The sequence below is a fragment of the Carassius auratus genome, chromosome 12 (genome assembly GCF_003368295.1).
Source record: "Carassius auratus strain Wakin chromosome 12, ASM336829v1, whole genome shotgun sequence".
Lineage (NCBI taxonomy): Eukaryota > Metazoa > Chordata > Actinopteri > Cypriniformes > Cyprinidae > Carassius > Carassius auratus.
In genome coordinates this window covers 8,318,449-8,334,272 of record NC_039254.1, presented here as the reverse complement: position 1 = coordinate 8,334,272, position 15,824 = coordinate 8,318,449, and the positions used below count along the sequence as shown (strand labels likewise).

The following is a 15,824-nucleotide window of genomic DNA, read 5'->3' as shown; positions in this document are numbered from 1 at the left end:
CAATAGAGAGCAGCTGGCGTTTGTCATCCACACTCTCTTCTCTGATGTAACACACACAAACAAAAATACATGAGAACGATGTATTCCTTGTGCATCTAATACTGTAGACACCGGCAATAGCTGCATCAGATTTATGAATATGAGATGACGTAAAAGATGCATGCTTTTTCCAGTAAGGAAAGTAAAGTTTGCAACTCCAGGTGCTGATGTTCAACTTAAATTCACACTTATTAAAAACTTTGATGTACTTTTGTTGGCTCTTTAAGGTCTCAAATTAGTTCCACATTTGTTCTTCAGCAGTCTTAAAGGGTCAGTAAACACCCAAACAAAGGGCTTGTTCACGTAGTGCTCGGTCATCCTGTGTTGAGGATAATCAGCCATCGGTCACGGTTAAGATGTGACCAATATCCTCCTAGGGCCGAGAAGAGAAAACAAGCCTCTGTGTGTAAAAGTACCTGGAAGGCTTGAACATCCCTCAAACATCTTGAGTCTCTTCCGTCGGCTCTCTTTCTATCTTTCAGATTTTTTAAGGCTGCAATTATAAACAGACCAAAGATTTATATGCAGTCCTCCAAATGACTAAACATAAATGTAAATGTAAAACAGTTTTTAATATTTTTGTGGACTCTATGATGCATATTTTTCAAGATATTTTTGTGAATAAAAAGTCCAAAACAACAACATTTTCTTTAAATATATTTTTTTGTAACCGCATAAAAATCTTTGCTTGTCTTTACTCTTGATCAATTTAATGTGCCCTTGCTGAATTTGAATGGTGGTGTATTTATAACTTTATATATATATATGTGTGTGTGTGTGTGTGTGTGTGTGTGTGTGTGTGTGTGTGTGTGTGTGTGTGAACAAAACACCATCAAAGCAAAGTGCACAGACTGAATTTTGACAGTTTTACTAGTTGCTTGTTAAAGACCCAAATTGAGTATAGAGCTGAAACCAAGCAATAAAAAGTCATACCATTATGTTTTGTTATACAGTATATATAGAATAGCAATGTGTCTTACTTACAAACGACAGACTTAAGGAGTTTGTACAGTCCTTTTTTCCAATGCATAAACCTTTCCTCCCACAAGTTTCAGAATTGCCTGCCACCCTGAATGAACTGCTTTTAGAAAGATCAAGAAAAAAGCCACATGTGTGGGTTGTTATATTGCCATACTCCCTGAAATCTCCTATCATTTTTAAGCTTTTATAAATTGCTTTTCGTGAAATGTTTAAGTGTGTGTGTGTGTGTATGTGTATGTGCACGCGCAAAAAAAAAAAAAAAAAAAAACATAGCTTGACGCTGATTGGTTCGTCGTCGCCAGGACACGCCCCGTCTGCGGAGCATGAGGGTTTCAGACAGTGATATCCGGTCTCTGCTGTTACTGCGAATACTTTTTAACAGCCTTTTCATCTCAGGTTTTTTTAGACTTGGTTTTCGGTTCAGTTCAAAGCAGTAGTCCTCAGGTTAAAGTGTAAAAGGTCTGTTACACCTCCAGCAGGTAATTGCTCCGGACTCAAGTGTAGCGCATGAGCTCGCTGTGATCATGGTGCTGAAATCTGAGGATGGAATCGGTGAGTGGATCTCATAAGTTTTCATATTTGCAGTGGCCAATGGTGAGATATAGTTTACATATTGTGTCTCCTGTCATTTGGGCTGTTAATGGAAACGGAGTCTATTGATATGCAACAGGTCCATTCTTTCTGAAGGGAAACGTGTAACAATGTTTATGAATGAATCATTCGTTCGATTCGGAACATATTTGTGAATCGAGTCATCCGTTGTGCTGCGTTTTCCAACAGCAGCGTTCCGTCGTTAGTGTTCACTGGAACTTTTGGGAAACACTCCACTGAAATATTATTTCACGCTGTTTTTTATTTTTTCGAGTCAACATCACAATGAATAGTGTCTTTCGAACATGTTCGATTTGTGAACCGAGAACCAATGCTTGAGCTGATAACGAGAGACAATTTGACTCGCTTGGTGAAAAGTTATTGTATTGCATGAATAACGTACTTACAAATAAAAGTTACAGGAAATGTTTTTATTGTAAATAAACGTAACTGATTCAGCACATTTTTTTTAACTACTGTTTGAAATGAACAATTGCTAAAAATGCACAACAGTGATGCAATCAAAGAAAGAGTTGCTCATTTTTTATAAAAAAAAAAAAAAATAGTAAAGTAGATGTGGTTTTTAATGTTTGATTGGACAATCTTTTTATTACTCTTTGCTTCTCTCCCTTTTGTCCATTCAGATGTGAGTTATGTATGTGCGGACACAGAGCCCCTCAGTCTCATATGAGACAAACAGGATGCTCTGTTCAGAAATAGCATGGTCTCACTGCTGACAGACATAATGAACCGATGAGAGAGAAATAACAATGCCCTGATGTTGCATATCAGTTTGTTAAATAATGCTTATTTTCAGCTTTATTATCTTGATTTAGGTTTTATTCTACAATATTTTTTGGATAAAACTGGATTAAGCCTTCATTTCAGCTGCAGTTAAAGCAACAGTTTTACACAACCTTATTTGTATGTAGATGCCTGGATCGCGCAATAGTAATCACATATTAACTGAATTTTAATTTTTTCTTGTGGAAATGTTTTTTATTTGATTGCAAAATGCAGAGAAATTTTGAGCAACTTTAATTAATGTGGATGTAGGCTTTTTTTTCGGTAAGGAAACCAAAGGTTGTCTTGCTGAGCTTTTGAGCTATGAAAACAGGTTGCTGATGGTAGAAAACTGGCCAGACGTGATTGTGCTCAGTTTGCATTTATATTGTGAGCAACTACTTTTAGGGAAAACTGGACCGTATAAAACAGAAACCACAACATGGCTGAATGCAAACACGTCCATGAAGGAGAGGCATGTTTGCTCTTTGCCTTTTTTATTGAGGTTGGAATAAGAATAAGACTAAAGCGGAGCACAACAATAAAGTCGCTTCTTCTTTCTGTTCCTTTTTTCCTCTAAACATGTCTTTCAGTATTTTTTTTAATGCTTCCCATGTTGTTTTTCTGTAGTTAAACTTTTTATTGACCTGTAAGTTGTAAAACTTGCTGACAGTTTTGCCAAATATAATGCACCTGTTCTGTTTAAAATAGATTTTAAACAGATTTAATATATTTGTGTACATTTTGATTGAATATTGATTAAACATTCTCAGTTTAAAGTTTATCATAATTTGTCAAAAATTTAATTTCTACACCTTTCTATAATTATATCGGCCATCAACAACCCTGCTTTGCATTCTAAATATTGACAGTTTTAACCATTGAAAATTTCATATTCACCTATGTAAAAATGTTACATATTATTTTTTAAACATATTAATTTTATACAATGTTTTTTTTACTTTGGGTCCATAAGATTTAAACAAATATTTAATGCTCACCAAGTCATTTGATCTAAAATGTGGTTAAACAGTAATACTGTGAAATAATACCATTTAAAAGTACTGTTTTATATTTTAAAATGTAATTTATTTCTGTGATGGCAAAGCTGAACTTTCAGAAGCCATTGCAGTATCACATTATCTTATAGAAATCATTGGTGCTCAAGAATAATTGTTTATTATTATTAGCAATGTTTTACATATATATATATATATATATATATATATGTATGTATGTATGTATGTATGTATGTGTAATGAATAATTGTGTAATATAATTTAGTGAAAATTGTGATAAATGAAATGGCCTCTAGAAACCTTTTGTGACACTAAATGCCTTTACTGTCAGTTTTGATAAATGTAAGGTAACCTTGCTGAATAGAAGTGTTAATTTCTTTAAATATATATATATATATATATATATATATATATATATATATATATATATATATATATATATATATATATATATATATATAACTTAATCCAACTTCTTAAATATAGAGTACATTGAAATAACACATGGGGCAAAATTCTGTACAGCCACAGTGTGGAGCTCTTGAGTGTGCTGAAATGAGTGTGTGTGCTGGGGGAGGAGACAAGAGGAGAGGGTTACAGAGAGCGATAAAGAGAAAGAACATGAGGAGGAGAGGAGGGGGTCATTTTCAGAAACAGCAGAGTTTGTGCCGAGAGCAGAACAATCGAGATCTCAAACTGGCCAGCTCATCTTCCAGTAGCATCACTTCCACTCACACATGGAGCGCTGGAGATCACTGGAAGATCATGTGAGCTAGGCTTTTGCTGGTATTTCTGGGTGACAATAACACATGAAGGTGCATTTATTCAGCTTAATGGATTAAAAAAAAAGTACTGGGAAGCTGGAATTGTGAAGGCATAGAACTGTCATTCAGCACTACAGGATTACTTCTCACAGGTACATTGCTATTTATATTTTTGGGCATTTTCAGTCATTTGTCGACATTCATAATTTGACTAATTTCTTAAATGTAGCAGTGCATGTGCCACATCTTATAAATCGAATGCACACTTGAAAAAACCAATGGCAGTTTCTGTTGCAGGCCTGTGGATGGCTTTTCTCCTCACTAGTTCAGTAGTCATCATAGATTGAGAGTCAGTGTGTCATCAGGAAACTCGTGGCAGCCACAGGACTTGTAGCCTGTTTAGATGGAGGCTTTGTATGAGCTTCTGGGATGAGTTGATACGCTGTTATTCTGATCTGTGGCTTGTGTTCTTCAGCTGTCTTTCTTATCAGTGTTTTTGCAGAGACAGTACTTAGACTGAGCAAGTGGTGGGTGTTCTTGTATTAACTGATGTTTGAACCAAGATACTTGATAGTTGTGCTTTTGTGGTATATATTGGTTCTGTGGCATAACATACTAAGCTGCCTTCTAAGGCCTTAAACCAGTGGTTTCCAATTCTTGTCCTGCAAATTAACTTTCTGCCAGCAGGAGGCGCTTTTATAGCAGAAGAGATAGAGGTTTCTCCAGTAATGCTGTACACAAAGCAGCGCTCTGTTCACAAATGCTGCTTTATCAGGCATTACAGGCAAGATGAAATGAAAATGACATTGAAAATGTTTCTGTTTCCTTCTGAAATACAGTGATATAAAAACCTCCTGTGCCGGTTTTTGATTTTTAAACATGCAGTGCTCATGTTTATTCAACAAAGCCAAACCCATAAGACATTCTTTCATCTTGGGAACACAAATTAATATTTTTTTTGATGAAATTTGAGAGCTCTCAGACCCTCGATACAGAAAGGGTCCTACCACGGTCGAGACACAAGGCTCCAGACTATCATTTGGGGGCAGTGGCACTAGTGCCCCTAAGTTCTACCGATGGTGGCTTCAGGGGCAGATTTGGTAGCGCTGCTGGGTTGGTATGTGACGTATTCAAAATAAAGATCATTTAGGTCATTTAATCATAAAATTACTATTGTTTTTCATTAATAAGTGCAGTTATTAATAATATTTCACATTCATTTGTTTATATTTCTTTTGTTTGTTTATACAGGACAGTAAAGCAATAAGCTTGAGTTAAGATGCATACAAAATTTACTTTTAACAACCGTAACAGGTGCAAAATTTACTTTATATACAGAAAATATATATCTTTCCCTCTTATTAAATGTACCGTTATTTTTCGAGCATATGGAACTGACCAACTTCAGTGATTGTGTGATTTAGTAACAAATTGAAGAAAAGTTTGACTTTTCTTACTTTATACACACAAAAAGTGTAAAATTCGGACAAAATCTGATTTCTTGATGATTTGATATTTTATAATAGTGATTTTATAATGTCAAAATATAGAGAAAAGGTAGAAATTAATGACTTATAAGCCAATAAATGCTCCTCTGCTGCTGTCTACTGGTTATAATTGTGATTTGATTAATTATTTTACATAAGTGTTTGTTTATCACAAAGTAGGCTATATTTTGTTCGTCCTATTAAAAATAACATTCAAACTGGATCATCATAGAGCTTTAAAGTGCTGGAAATAGTTGTGTGAAATGCTTGAAAGTCATTAAAAAAGTGCTTGAATTTCTCTCTCAAAAAGTTGTACAAAATCTGAAATGAATGATACAATGTATTGTACTGTTTCTATCAGAACACCATAGTTACAGTTAGCGTCACCACTTCTGGATTCCTGACGTATGTCAGCGCCGTTTATAACAGAGATTTATAGGTGCTGGTCATATAATTAGAATATCATCAAAAAGTTATTTATTTGATTTATTTCACCAATTCCATTCAAAAACTGAAACTTGTATATTATATTCATTCATTACACACAGACTGATATATTTCAAATGTTTATTTCTTTTAATCTTGATGATTATAACTGACAACTAAGGAAAATCCCAAATTCAGTATCTCAGAAAATTTGAATATTGTGAAAAGGTTTAATATTGAAGACACCTGGTGCCACACTCTAACCAGCTAATTAAATCGAAACACCTGCAAAGGCCTTTAAATGGTCTCTCAGTCTAGTTCTGTAGGCTACACAATCATTGGGAGCACTGCTGACTTGACAGTTGTCCAAAAGATGACCATTGACACGTTGCACAAGGAGGGCAAGACACAAAAGGTCATTGCAAAAGAGGCTGCCTGTTCACAGAGCTCTGTGTCCAAGCACATTAATAGAGAGGAGAAGGGAAGGAAAAGATGTGGTAGAAAAAAAGTGTACAAGAAATAAGGATAACCACACCCTGTAGAGGATTGTGAAACAAAACCCATTAAACCATGTGGGGGAGATTCACAAAGAGTGGACTGCAGCTGGAGTCAGTGCTTCAAGAACCACTACACACAGACATATGCAAGACATAGATTTCAGCTGTCGCATTGCTTGTGTCAAGCCACTCTTGAACAACAGACAGTGTCAGAAGCGTCTTGCTTCAAAAAGGACTGCTGCTGAACGGTCCAAAGTTATGTTCTCTGATGAAAGTAAATTTTGCATTTCCTTTGGAAATCAGGGTCCCAGAGTCTAGAGGAAGAGAGGAGAGGCACACAATCCACGTTGTTTGAGGTCCAGTGTGAAGTTTCCACAGTCAGTGATGGTTTGGGTTGCCATGTCATCTGCTGGTGTTGGTCCACTGTGCAGCGTATACCAGGATGTTTTAGAGCACTTCATGCTTCCTGCTGCTGACCAATTTTATGGAGATGCAGGTTTCATTTTCCAACAGGACTTGGCACCTGCACACAGTGCCAAAGCTACCAGTACCTGGTTTTAGGACCATGGTATCCCTGTTCTTAATTGGCCAGCAAACTCGCCTGATCTTAACCCCATAGAAAATCTATGGGGTATTGTGAAGAGGAAGATGTGATATGTCAGACCCAACAATGCAGAACAGCTGAAGGCCACTATCAGAGCAACCTGGGCTCTCATAACACCTGATTTATAGATTAATAGATTTAGATTAATACTACTTTTAGAATCATGTTTTTAGTCAACTTTTTAAAATTTCAATTTTGTTGCAGTGGATAATGGGATTGTGTGATTTCTTGACAGGCTTTCTGCTCACTAAGTTTGAAACCAAAACTGGGGTTCTCCTGGATTCAGGATAATTCGGAGCAGACATGGTTAATAAGAGATGTTTGGCTAGCTTTTTTCTTTGGAAAACAACCTCTGTGTTCCACATATTTTCTTTGGTCCTTTACAATGTCCAACTGACAGCATGTAGCCAGTGTCTTGATTAATGATGGAACATTCCTCTGCCCCTGCGGTGTGTGTTTGCAGGGGTGACACGTCTGGTATTTAGTGAGTGTGTTGAATTGACCTGGTCAGCAGAGACAGTATGTTACCCATGGTGTCTTAGCTCATGCCTTGGGTCGATGTGGCAGAATTCTTAAAATAAAATGAGATAAAATGGGCAAATGTTGTTGTATAATTGGTTTGTCTGAATGTAGAAAGTTTCATTTATAACTTTCTTCTGCCTGTTTTTCCATAAATAATGGTATTAAAAAGTAGCATATACTTTGCAGTGTAGTCATTTGGTGGCTACGTGCACATGAGCAGTGGTTCGCGTGATTACGGCCTGCTCTGACAGTCACATGGCTGTGCTGGGAGAGATCTGCAGGGTGATGCACTGCTGTGAATGTGCCAAGAGGTGCCACCGCTAGTGACATTGAGCCAGAGCTGGATCACATTATCCAGGAGTGCTTGCCCTAGTTTGATATCTTGTTTTAGAAATGTATCTGGCACTTAGAGGCTGTGATGATACAGCGATTCCACTAAGAATCCATCTTTTAACACTGTAATTAGCCTACTAGCCTTTGACTTCTATCATGCACCTTTTTTTTTCATTTGAGTATTTCAGTTACTAACAAACATACTTATTTCAGTTAGTTGCAAAGACAACCTTTTTATATATATATATAAAAAAGATAATGCATATGTGTTCTCTTTTATGTCTGTTCACAAGCTTCTCTCTAACCAGTAGTCATACAGTATGTTGCCATACACAACACCATAAGGCATAACAAACCAAGACTTAAATGCCATAAATGAAGAAGAAACCATTTCATAGTACCCTTCAATTAAGCTGTAATGCTGAACAGAGGTCTGAGGCAATACCCAAAACATAAAAGCCCACAAGAGACACCCCACCTCCCATAAAACTGCAGCCACGTGGCTTGCGAACTCTTCGACATAAATTTAGAACGGCTTCTCCCTGAAGATTTATATGCTCAGATCAATGTCAAAGGAAGACGCGTGTCTCTGCGGCAGTGGCACCTGCCTGCGAGTTCGGACCAATATTTGACTTGGAAATTAATGGTAGCTTTCACGGGGTTGAGAGGATTCCAGCTTGGATAAAAACCTTGCCACGGCCCAACATGGAACCAGGGATACCCAGCTTCAGCTTATGAATTTGGACATCTCAAGCCAGAATTGAAGCTGCAGTATTGAGTTCATGAATAAACATGTTTGTATCAAACCGGCTACTGGCAACTGGTGTGATATTTGAATGGCTTGCTTTTATTCGCACTCTTAATTTACATTCATCAAATGATTTTGCTCTTTTTGACAGCGTTATTCATCTTGCGATTGAGGCTAAAGACCCTATGAAATCAGAATTTAGTTTATGTCTAGTCATTAATGCTTATTCTCCTAAAAGTCAACATAAAATTGCACATGTACTGTAATGATGTCTTTCTGTTCTTGGTTAGTTGATCAAACATATTAATCACTCATCCTTGTAGATTTTTGACCAGTCAGATACTCCCTTGCATGACAATATCCCACCCCAAATACCAACATCAACGACTTGTAAGTTGCAAATTATAGAATGTGAGTCTAACTAAAGCCTATTGGTATATATATTAAAAAAAGGAATTTGATATTTGCTTTTTAAAGAGATGAAGTCTGTCTTTATTTTTATTTTTTTACATTTTGTTCTCAAAAGCCTTACCTTGAGTCTTTTAATTGGCTCCATCTTAGCTTGTTCTCTCAGCACACATGAATATTAAACCAGGACTTTGGCTTCTAATGATTCATTAGGAATGTGCTAATGAAATGCTAATGCAGCTTTAGCATAAACGCTGTGTTTGTGTTGTGTTTTCAATGGCAAGCGCATGAGGAAGCATTAGGCTCCTAACTGCCTGGATGTGTGCAGACGCATAATGGGCCTCCAATGTGTACCATTTGTAGTGTCATGTATATGTATGACGATACTCAAACGTCACCCTGCTGTGAGTTTATCCATGTTTATCGCTGGCCCTCTGGCCACACTTTATTTGACTATATATTGTGGCGACTTATTTGAAAGCTCCCGTTAATAATGCTATCTACTCTGCAAGCAACTGTGCTGATTGTAATGCAGTGTAAACAGATTTGTTGATTATAATGGTTGCACTCCAGTTTTGTCACAGCACGCCACATTGCAGAAAGGGTGTAAACATGTTTAATATACATAATTGGTATTTATCGGAGTAATTGAGAAATCGTTTTGAAAATTATTTTCATATTTCTTTTCAATAATCGTAGTGCAAAATATCCAAATACCAAATACTGTACTGTGCACATTCTACTTAGAGCTGCATGATTCTGGATAAAATGAGAATCACTTTTTTTTTTTGTCTCAAATAGAGAAATTGTGTGTGTGTGTGTGTGTGTATATGTATACACATATATATATACACACATATATATATATATATATATATATATATATATATATATATATATATATATATATATATATATATATACACACATATATACACACACACAAATACACACACACACACAAATGAACAACAGATGGAACAAATCTCTTGAATGAATGACACACGTTATTTAAAGTGCCAGTTACTTTCAAAAGAGGACTCCGTTTCGATTGCTACCATAGACATCAATGTTTATATATGAACTATAAACTTTCATCAAAGTTTTCCTATTATAATATGAATGACTGTAAGCCAGAAATAATACTGTGTAGTTGAAAATATTTTTTGTGAAGCTGTTTCTTAGCCAAACATGGGAAATATCTGAATGGGCGAATCGTTGTCATTCAAAAATGTGATCGCATGGGTGTATAAATTGAGATTGCGATCTTTTAACGATTAATCATGCTGCTATAAAGCAAATGCCAAGGGTTCCTCTAAGATGGCTAGCACTTTTACTTGTTTTAATAAATGAGGTGATTGAAAACATGAGATAGGCCTGGTCTAATATTGCTGTTGTCATTGGTTACTGTGCATTTAAATCCCAAATGAAAATGAAGTGTCATTAACTTGGTCATTTTTAGTTTTTTATTTACCCCTCATTTTCTAAAAGTGGCCCCTGAGTGACGCAATTTGAGCATCTATGATTTAGAAATTATATTTTGTGTTTGGTTGGTGATTAAATTGTGCTGTCGAGTGTTGTCTGTTCAGTTTGCCTGGGTTTGGATGCCTTAAATACCAAGAATCCTTCATTAAATTCTTTTCATATGATTCAACATGTTGAATTCCAGCTAGAAAATCACAGTTAACCTTTTCCTGTGCAGATAGGAGTTGTCTTTGGCCCTAAGGCCCAATTATAATATGGTGGATAATATAAATGTAATGCAATATATGTAATTTGGGGTCCGTTTTTTTTTTTTTTTTACAATAATTTAATACTTTTATTCAGTATGGATGCATCAAATTAAGGGCATTTAGATGATGTTACAAAAAAAAATATTTGAAAGAAATGCCTTACAATTTATACAACAGTATAAACTTTTAAATAATTCCCTCACCCTTGTGTCTTCCAACAGAAGATTTCTGAGTGAGCTGTCTCTTTAAGACTGTAAGATATCCTCCAGCTGTGCTCTAAGCTGCCTTTTCCATACATGTAAATCCATATCCAAACAAGTGATGCCTGCCCTGTATTTGTGGAAAAATGCTTGTAATGCAAATCTAGCTTGTAGTGCAGTTGGTTTTTTGTTCAAACTCCATAATGTTTGTGACTATGACATCTTATCCCAGTTCCTCTGAAATGATCCTCAGCGATGGATGTACATTTATAGCCACCTGAACTCACTCCTACCTGAGTGACCTTTTCTTCTTGTTTGTTATGGGCTCCAGGAACATGTGTCCTGCTTGTTAACTCCAGCTTCAGGCGAGACTAATGGATTTCCGCTGCAGGTTGCAATACCAATTTCTGCAAAATCAGGGGGGATGGGCTGCTTTTTGGACTGGATTTCAGCTCACAGACTGCCTGTCAAACATCCCAGCTGGAGTTCAGCAGGAAAACGCATGCAGTGCGTTGCCACAGTGACAAGCAGTCGCTCAGAAACATGGTTATCCATGTGATTAGTGAGGACGATCATGTGGGCAGGCTGTAGGCTTTGTCTTTATCATGAAGGTGACGTTCATGAGCTAATGTCGGAGCATGATGGTTTGTGATCTGTTTGAGAAGGTGTAATTGGAACAAGGAATCCGTTAGTCTATGGGCCTTTAGTAGGGTCTCTGTAGGTCCCCTTCAGGGTCAGGCTGCCATACAGGCCACCAGGAAGGGATTTAATGAGGTCACATGAAAGGTGAGGGTCGTCATATCATATGACCGAGTGCCTTTGTTTTTATTTGTATTAACAGTCAGCTGATCATGTGACTAGGTTAGATCAGGGTTAAGTTTAAATGCCTTTATCTTTATCTTTTAACAAGTTTTTAAGAATAAAGGGAATGTGCCCGTTTTTTTTATATTTGTTTTTAAAAGGTCTGATGTCCTCAAATGCCCCAGTGTTGTTTTTAGACCCCCAATCCATTAAAGAGACGGCTGGATCAAGACATGACCTCTGGCTCAAAATGACAAAAAAAAAAAACATTAATCTCCACTGCCAATCATTTTTCAGACATAACTGATAACAGACATCTGTCATGTTGTTACAGTAAGTAGTAGTAATAATAATGATTTAACAGAATCTTCTGTAATATAATAATTTTAAATAAATAAAAAAATAGTTATAATTTAATTTGAATAATTATTTGGATACCGATTATAAATGCTTACTACAACAAAATTAATAACCATGTTAAATAAACACGTAATCTACATTTCTAATTTTCACCATATATTATGGTAGCATATTTTACAGTAGTGACTATAGTATTTTTTTTTTGCATCTTTTTTTTAATCAGTAGAGTTACAAGCATTTCTTGTTTTCTTTTTTTAATACAGAAAATTCTTTAGATGTTTTTATTTGCAAGTATCAAAGCGAGTCTTCACTTTTGAGAAATGCTCCGTTTAAAAACTCTTAAGTTCATATATGCTGTATTAAATTATTAATGTAACACACAAAGATCGAAAAGCCAGACCAAGCAGTATGGTGGGGATGTTGGCCCTCAGCCAACTGAACTGACTTTAGTGCTCTTGAACAAAGCACTTAAACGGAATTACTTCAGAGAAATCTTTGGGTTTGTAGATGCAAGGTTTGTATAAATTATTTGTGTTCTGCAAATTCCAACATCAGGGCTCTCCAGAGCACAACAGATCTGCTGAGCTTAATGCTTTCTCTGATCGACTCGGGCTGGTTTGCCAAGGTTGTGGATCAGCAGGAACCTTGTAATATATTATATTGATATCTGGTTCATGTTATGGTAGTGTTGCATTTTTTTGTGTGTGTGTTTATTTATTGGAAACCAATACATTACTATCTTGTACCGACATGTTTCAGTTCATTAGATTTAGTTTTTAAAAGAAGCCTCTATTTACTTGATTAAAAATACAGTAATATTGTAAAATTATTACAATTTAAAAGAACATTTTTCTATTTTAATATATTGTAAAATGTAATGCATGCCTGTGATAGTAAAGTTGAATTTTCAGCATCATTATTTCAATCTTCAGTGTCATATTCCCAGAAAGAAATTACTTTTGCAATTATATTACTGTTTATATTGTATTTCAATCAATTAAATACAACCTTTGAGAGCAAAAACATGAAATAATATGAATTATTCCAAACTTGTGACCTGTAGTGTATATATTGTATTATATGTGATACATGAAATAATATATTAATGTAAATAAAATATTAATTATTGGTTTGAGAGTCTGTATTTTGTGAGATAATCGTTTCAGTTTTGTTTTTCTCCTAACCCATTTGGCAAATAACAACGGAAAATGTTTGAGCTAGTTTGTGTGATGTTTTCCTGAGTAATTGGACACTGCAAATTCTTCGAAATGGCTTTTAGCTTAAAGGAAAAGCGTTTAATGAAAAGAACAACTATCCGCTTTGCTCTGAGAACTTCCTGATGTTCTGGACCAGAGGCCCATATAAACAACAACACTGCTGTGTTTTTCAAGCTATTGATTGCTGACTTGGTTTGTGTCTCAAAGGCAGTGCTTTGCCTCAGGCAGTTTCTCCTGTCCACAATCTCCCTTCATTCTGTTGCACATCCCCCTCATTTTACATCCGTTCTGTTTCCTCTGAAAATCTTTTGATTGTCCATGCAACCTCTTAGAAATGTACAAAAACGTTTGGGTCAAGAGGCCGCAGCTTGGCCACGTTTGCCTATCTGTGTTTGTACATCTGATCGCTCATTGTCTGCTTTTGTTTGTTTCCAAACAAAGTACCGGACGACCTGACGCCAGAGGAGAAGCAGGAGCTGGAGAACATTAGGAGACGAAAACTGGAGCTGCTGGAGGACATACAGGTAATATCTTCAAAACCTTTCTTCCCCAAAAATCATTTGAATCCATAGCCAGTGTTGCTAGTTTTAGTGTGTTTGCTCTTTGAAATGATGGATGTATTATAATGCTAATTAATATCACCAAATCAACGTTATGCCCTTCTATCCCCCTTCTCTTGGCCCTGGTCACGGCAGCTGGAGTGAGGTGGACCTGTAGAGAATAGGAATTGGATCAAGGGAGGGGCTTCATGACCCCGGCTGTACAGTTTTAGTGTACAGGATTGATGGGATGTCCCACCCTGGGGTATAGACTGTAACAGCTGGCTCTTGAAGGGGGAACAGATGGTGCAAGCCAAGTCCAGCAGATTCAATTATGCTGATTCTATTACGCAACTGGAATGTCAGCCATTAATGACCCTCCTGCCAAACACTGTCCCTTTCGTCTCTTAAACGACTTAATCAATCTTGTAAACTTCCAAATGAAGTTTTGTGGCATATCTTTGGCATTCATCTACCAGTTTCATTGCAGATCTCCATCTATTTCTTGATTTCCCTTGAACAGCAGAGGATTCCCCTCTCTATTAGAATAGTCATCTTTACTCTCACTAAATTAGACATATATGTATTTAGGTAGTTGTCATTTTTGAAATTAGGTTTTAATATATTTTTTAAGTTAGGAATTTGTTCTCTATTGATTGTATTTTTAATATAGAAATTTGTAATCCAGTAGCATTCTTGATATTGAAATCTTTTTTTTTTTTTTTTTTGTACACATCAAAAATAAATGTATTAAAATTATTACAGTTTAAAATGTATGTTTTCTATTGTAATATATTTTGTAATTTATTAAAAACGTATTACTTGTAATTTATTCCTGAATTTTGAGCAACTATTACTCCAGTCTCCAATGTTGATTTAGAAGCACTTCTTATTATTATCAATGTTGAAAACATAGCTTAATATTATATATATAAAAATGTTATGATTCCTTGATGAATAGAAAAATCGAAAGAATGGCATTTATTTGAAGTAGAAACCTTTTGTAACATTATAACTCGCCTTTCTGATAAATTTATTGCATCCTTGCTGACTAAATGTATTCATTTCTTTTAAAAACAAAACAAAAAAAATTAAAAAGTAAACTTTAAGTGCATGTCAAAATATTTGTCAGAAATAGTTTAAAACTTAATTTTTTAAAATTATTATTCTTTAAAGCTCGTTATAACATTGCAATCTGTGCAAAGCATTTGAAGTGCAATAACAAAGTCAGTAAAAGCTCAGCTTTATGAATTTTTTATTTAGTTGTTGAAAAATGTCTGTCTGGCTAAGTAAGATTCCTGGGATTGTCATGATAAGCCTGTAGCAGAGGATTTTTTTTTTTGCCTTGCTCTCTATAAATGTGGCTACAAACAGTAAAAGAATTTGTGTCTCGCCGATTAACCGTAGAAGCTGGGTTAACTGGAGCATTATAAGACCCCAGTCTCTCCTTCACATGAGTGGAGCTTGTGATGGCTCATGATCAGAGAAAACTGATCCCTCTGACCTGAAGACACATGACTGTACAGTGGGGCTATACAGAATTCATAATGGGTTACATAGCAAGGTTTTATTGGTGAAAACAAATGAAATTTTACACTTTTGATACCTAAACAAACTTTAATATGCTGTTGAGGACATTTGGAGAAATTTGTTTTCAGCAGCGTAATAGTGCTTTTTTGATCAGTATACACATTTTCTCTCCCTAGTCATGGTCTGATCTGATTTAGGTCAGCTCTGCTGTATTATTAGTCCTCTCAAGTGAAAGAGACTAG

General features: G+C 35.8%; 1 protein-coding gene across 5 annotated transcripts in view; it reads left to right on the top strand.

Moving 5' to 3' along the window:
* Positions 1-15,824, top strand: part of LOC113111699 (cytohesin-1) — a 57,362-nt gene that overhangs the window by 26,262 nt on the left and 15,276 nt on the right. For 2 of the 5 annotated variants that reach the window (XM_026276708.1, XM_026276706.1), the window contains exon 2: positions 13,955-14,037. In XM_026276708.1, the coding sequence (XP_026132493.1) occupies positions 13,955-14,037 (83 nt within the window). Of the gene's footprint in view, positions 1-1,331; positions 1,573-4,050; positions 4,330-8,620; positions 8,841-13,954; positions 14,038-15,824 lie in introns of those variants that run through there. The other 3 variants (XM_026276707.1, XM_026276710.1, XM_026276709.1) reach the window with 3 other exon arrangements.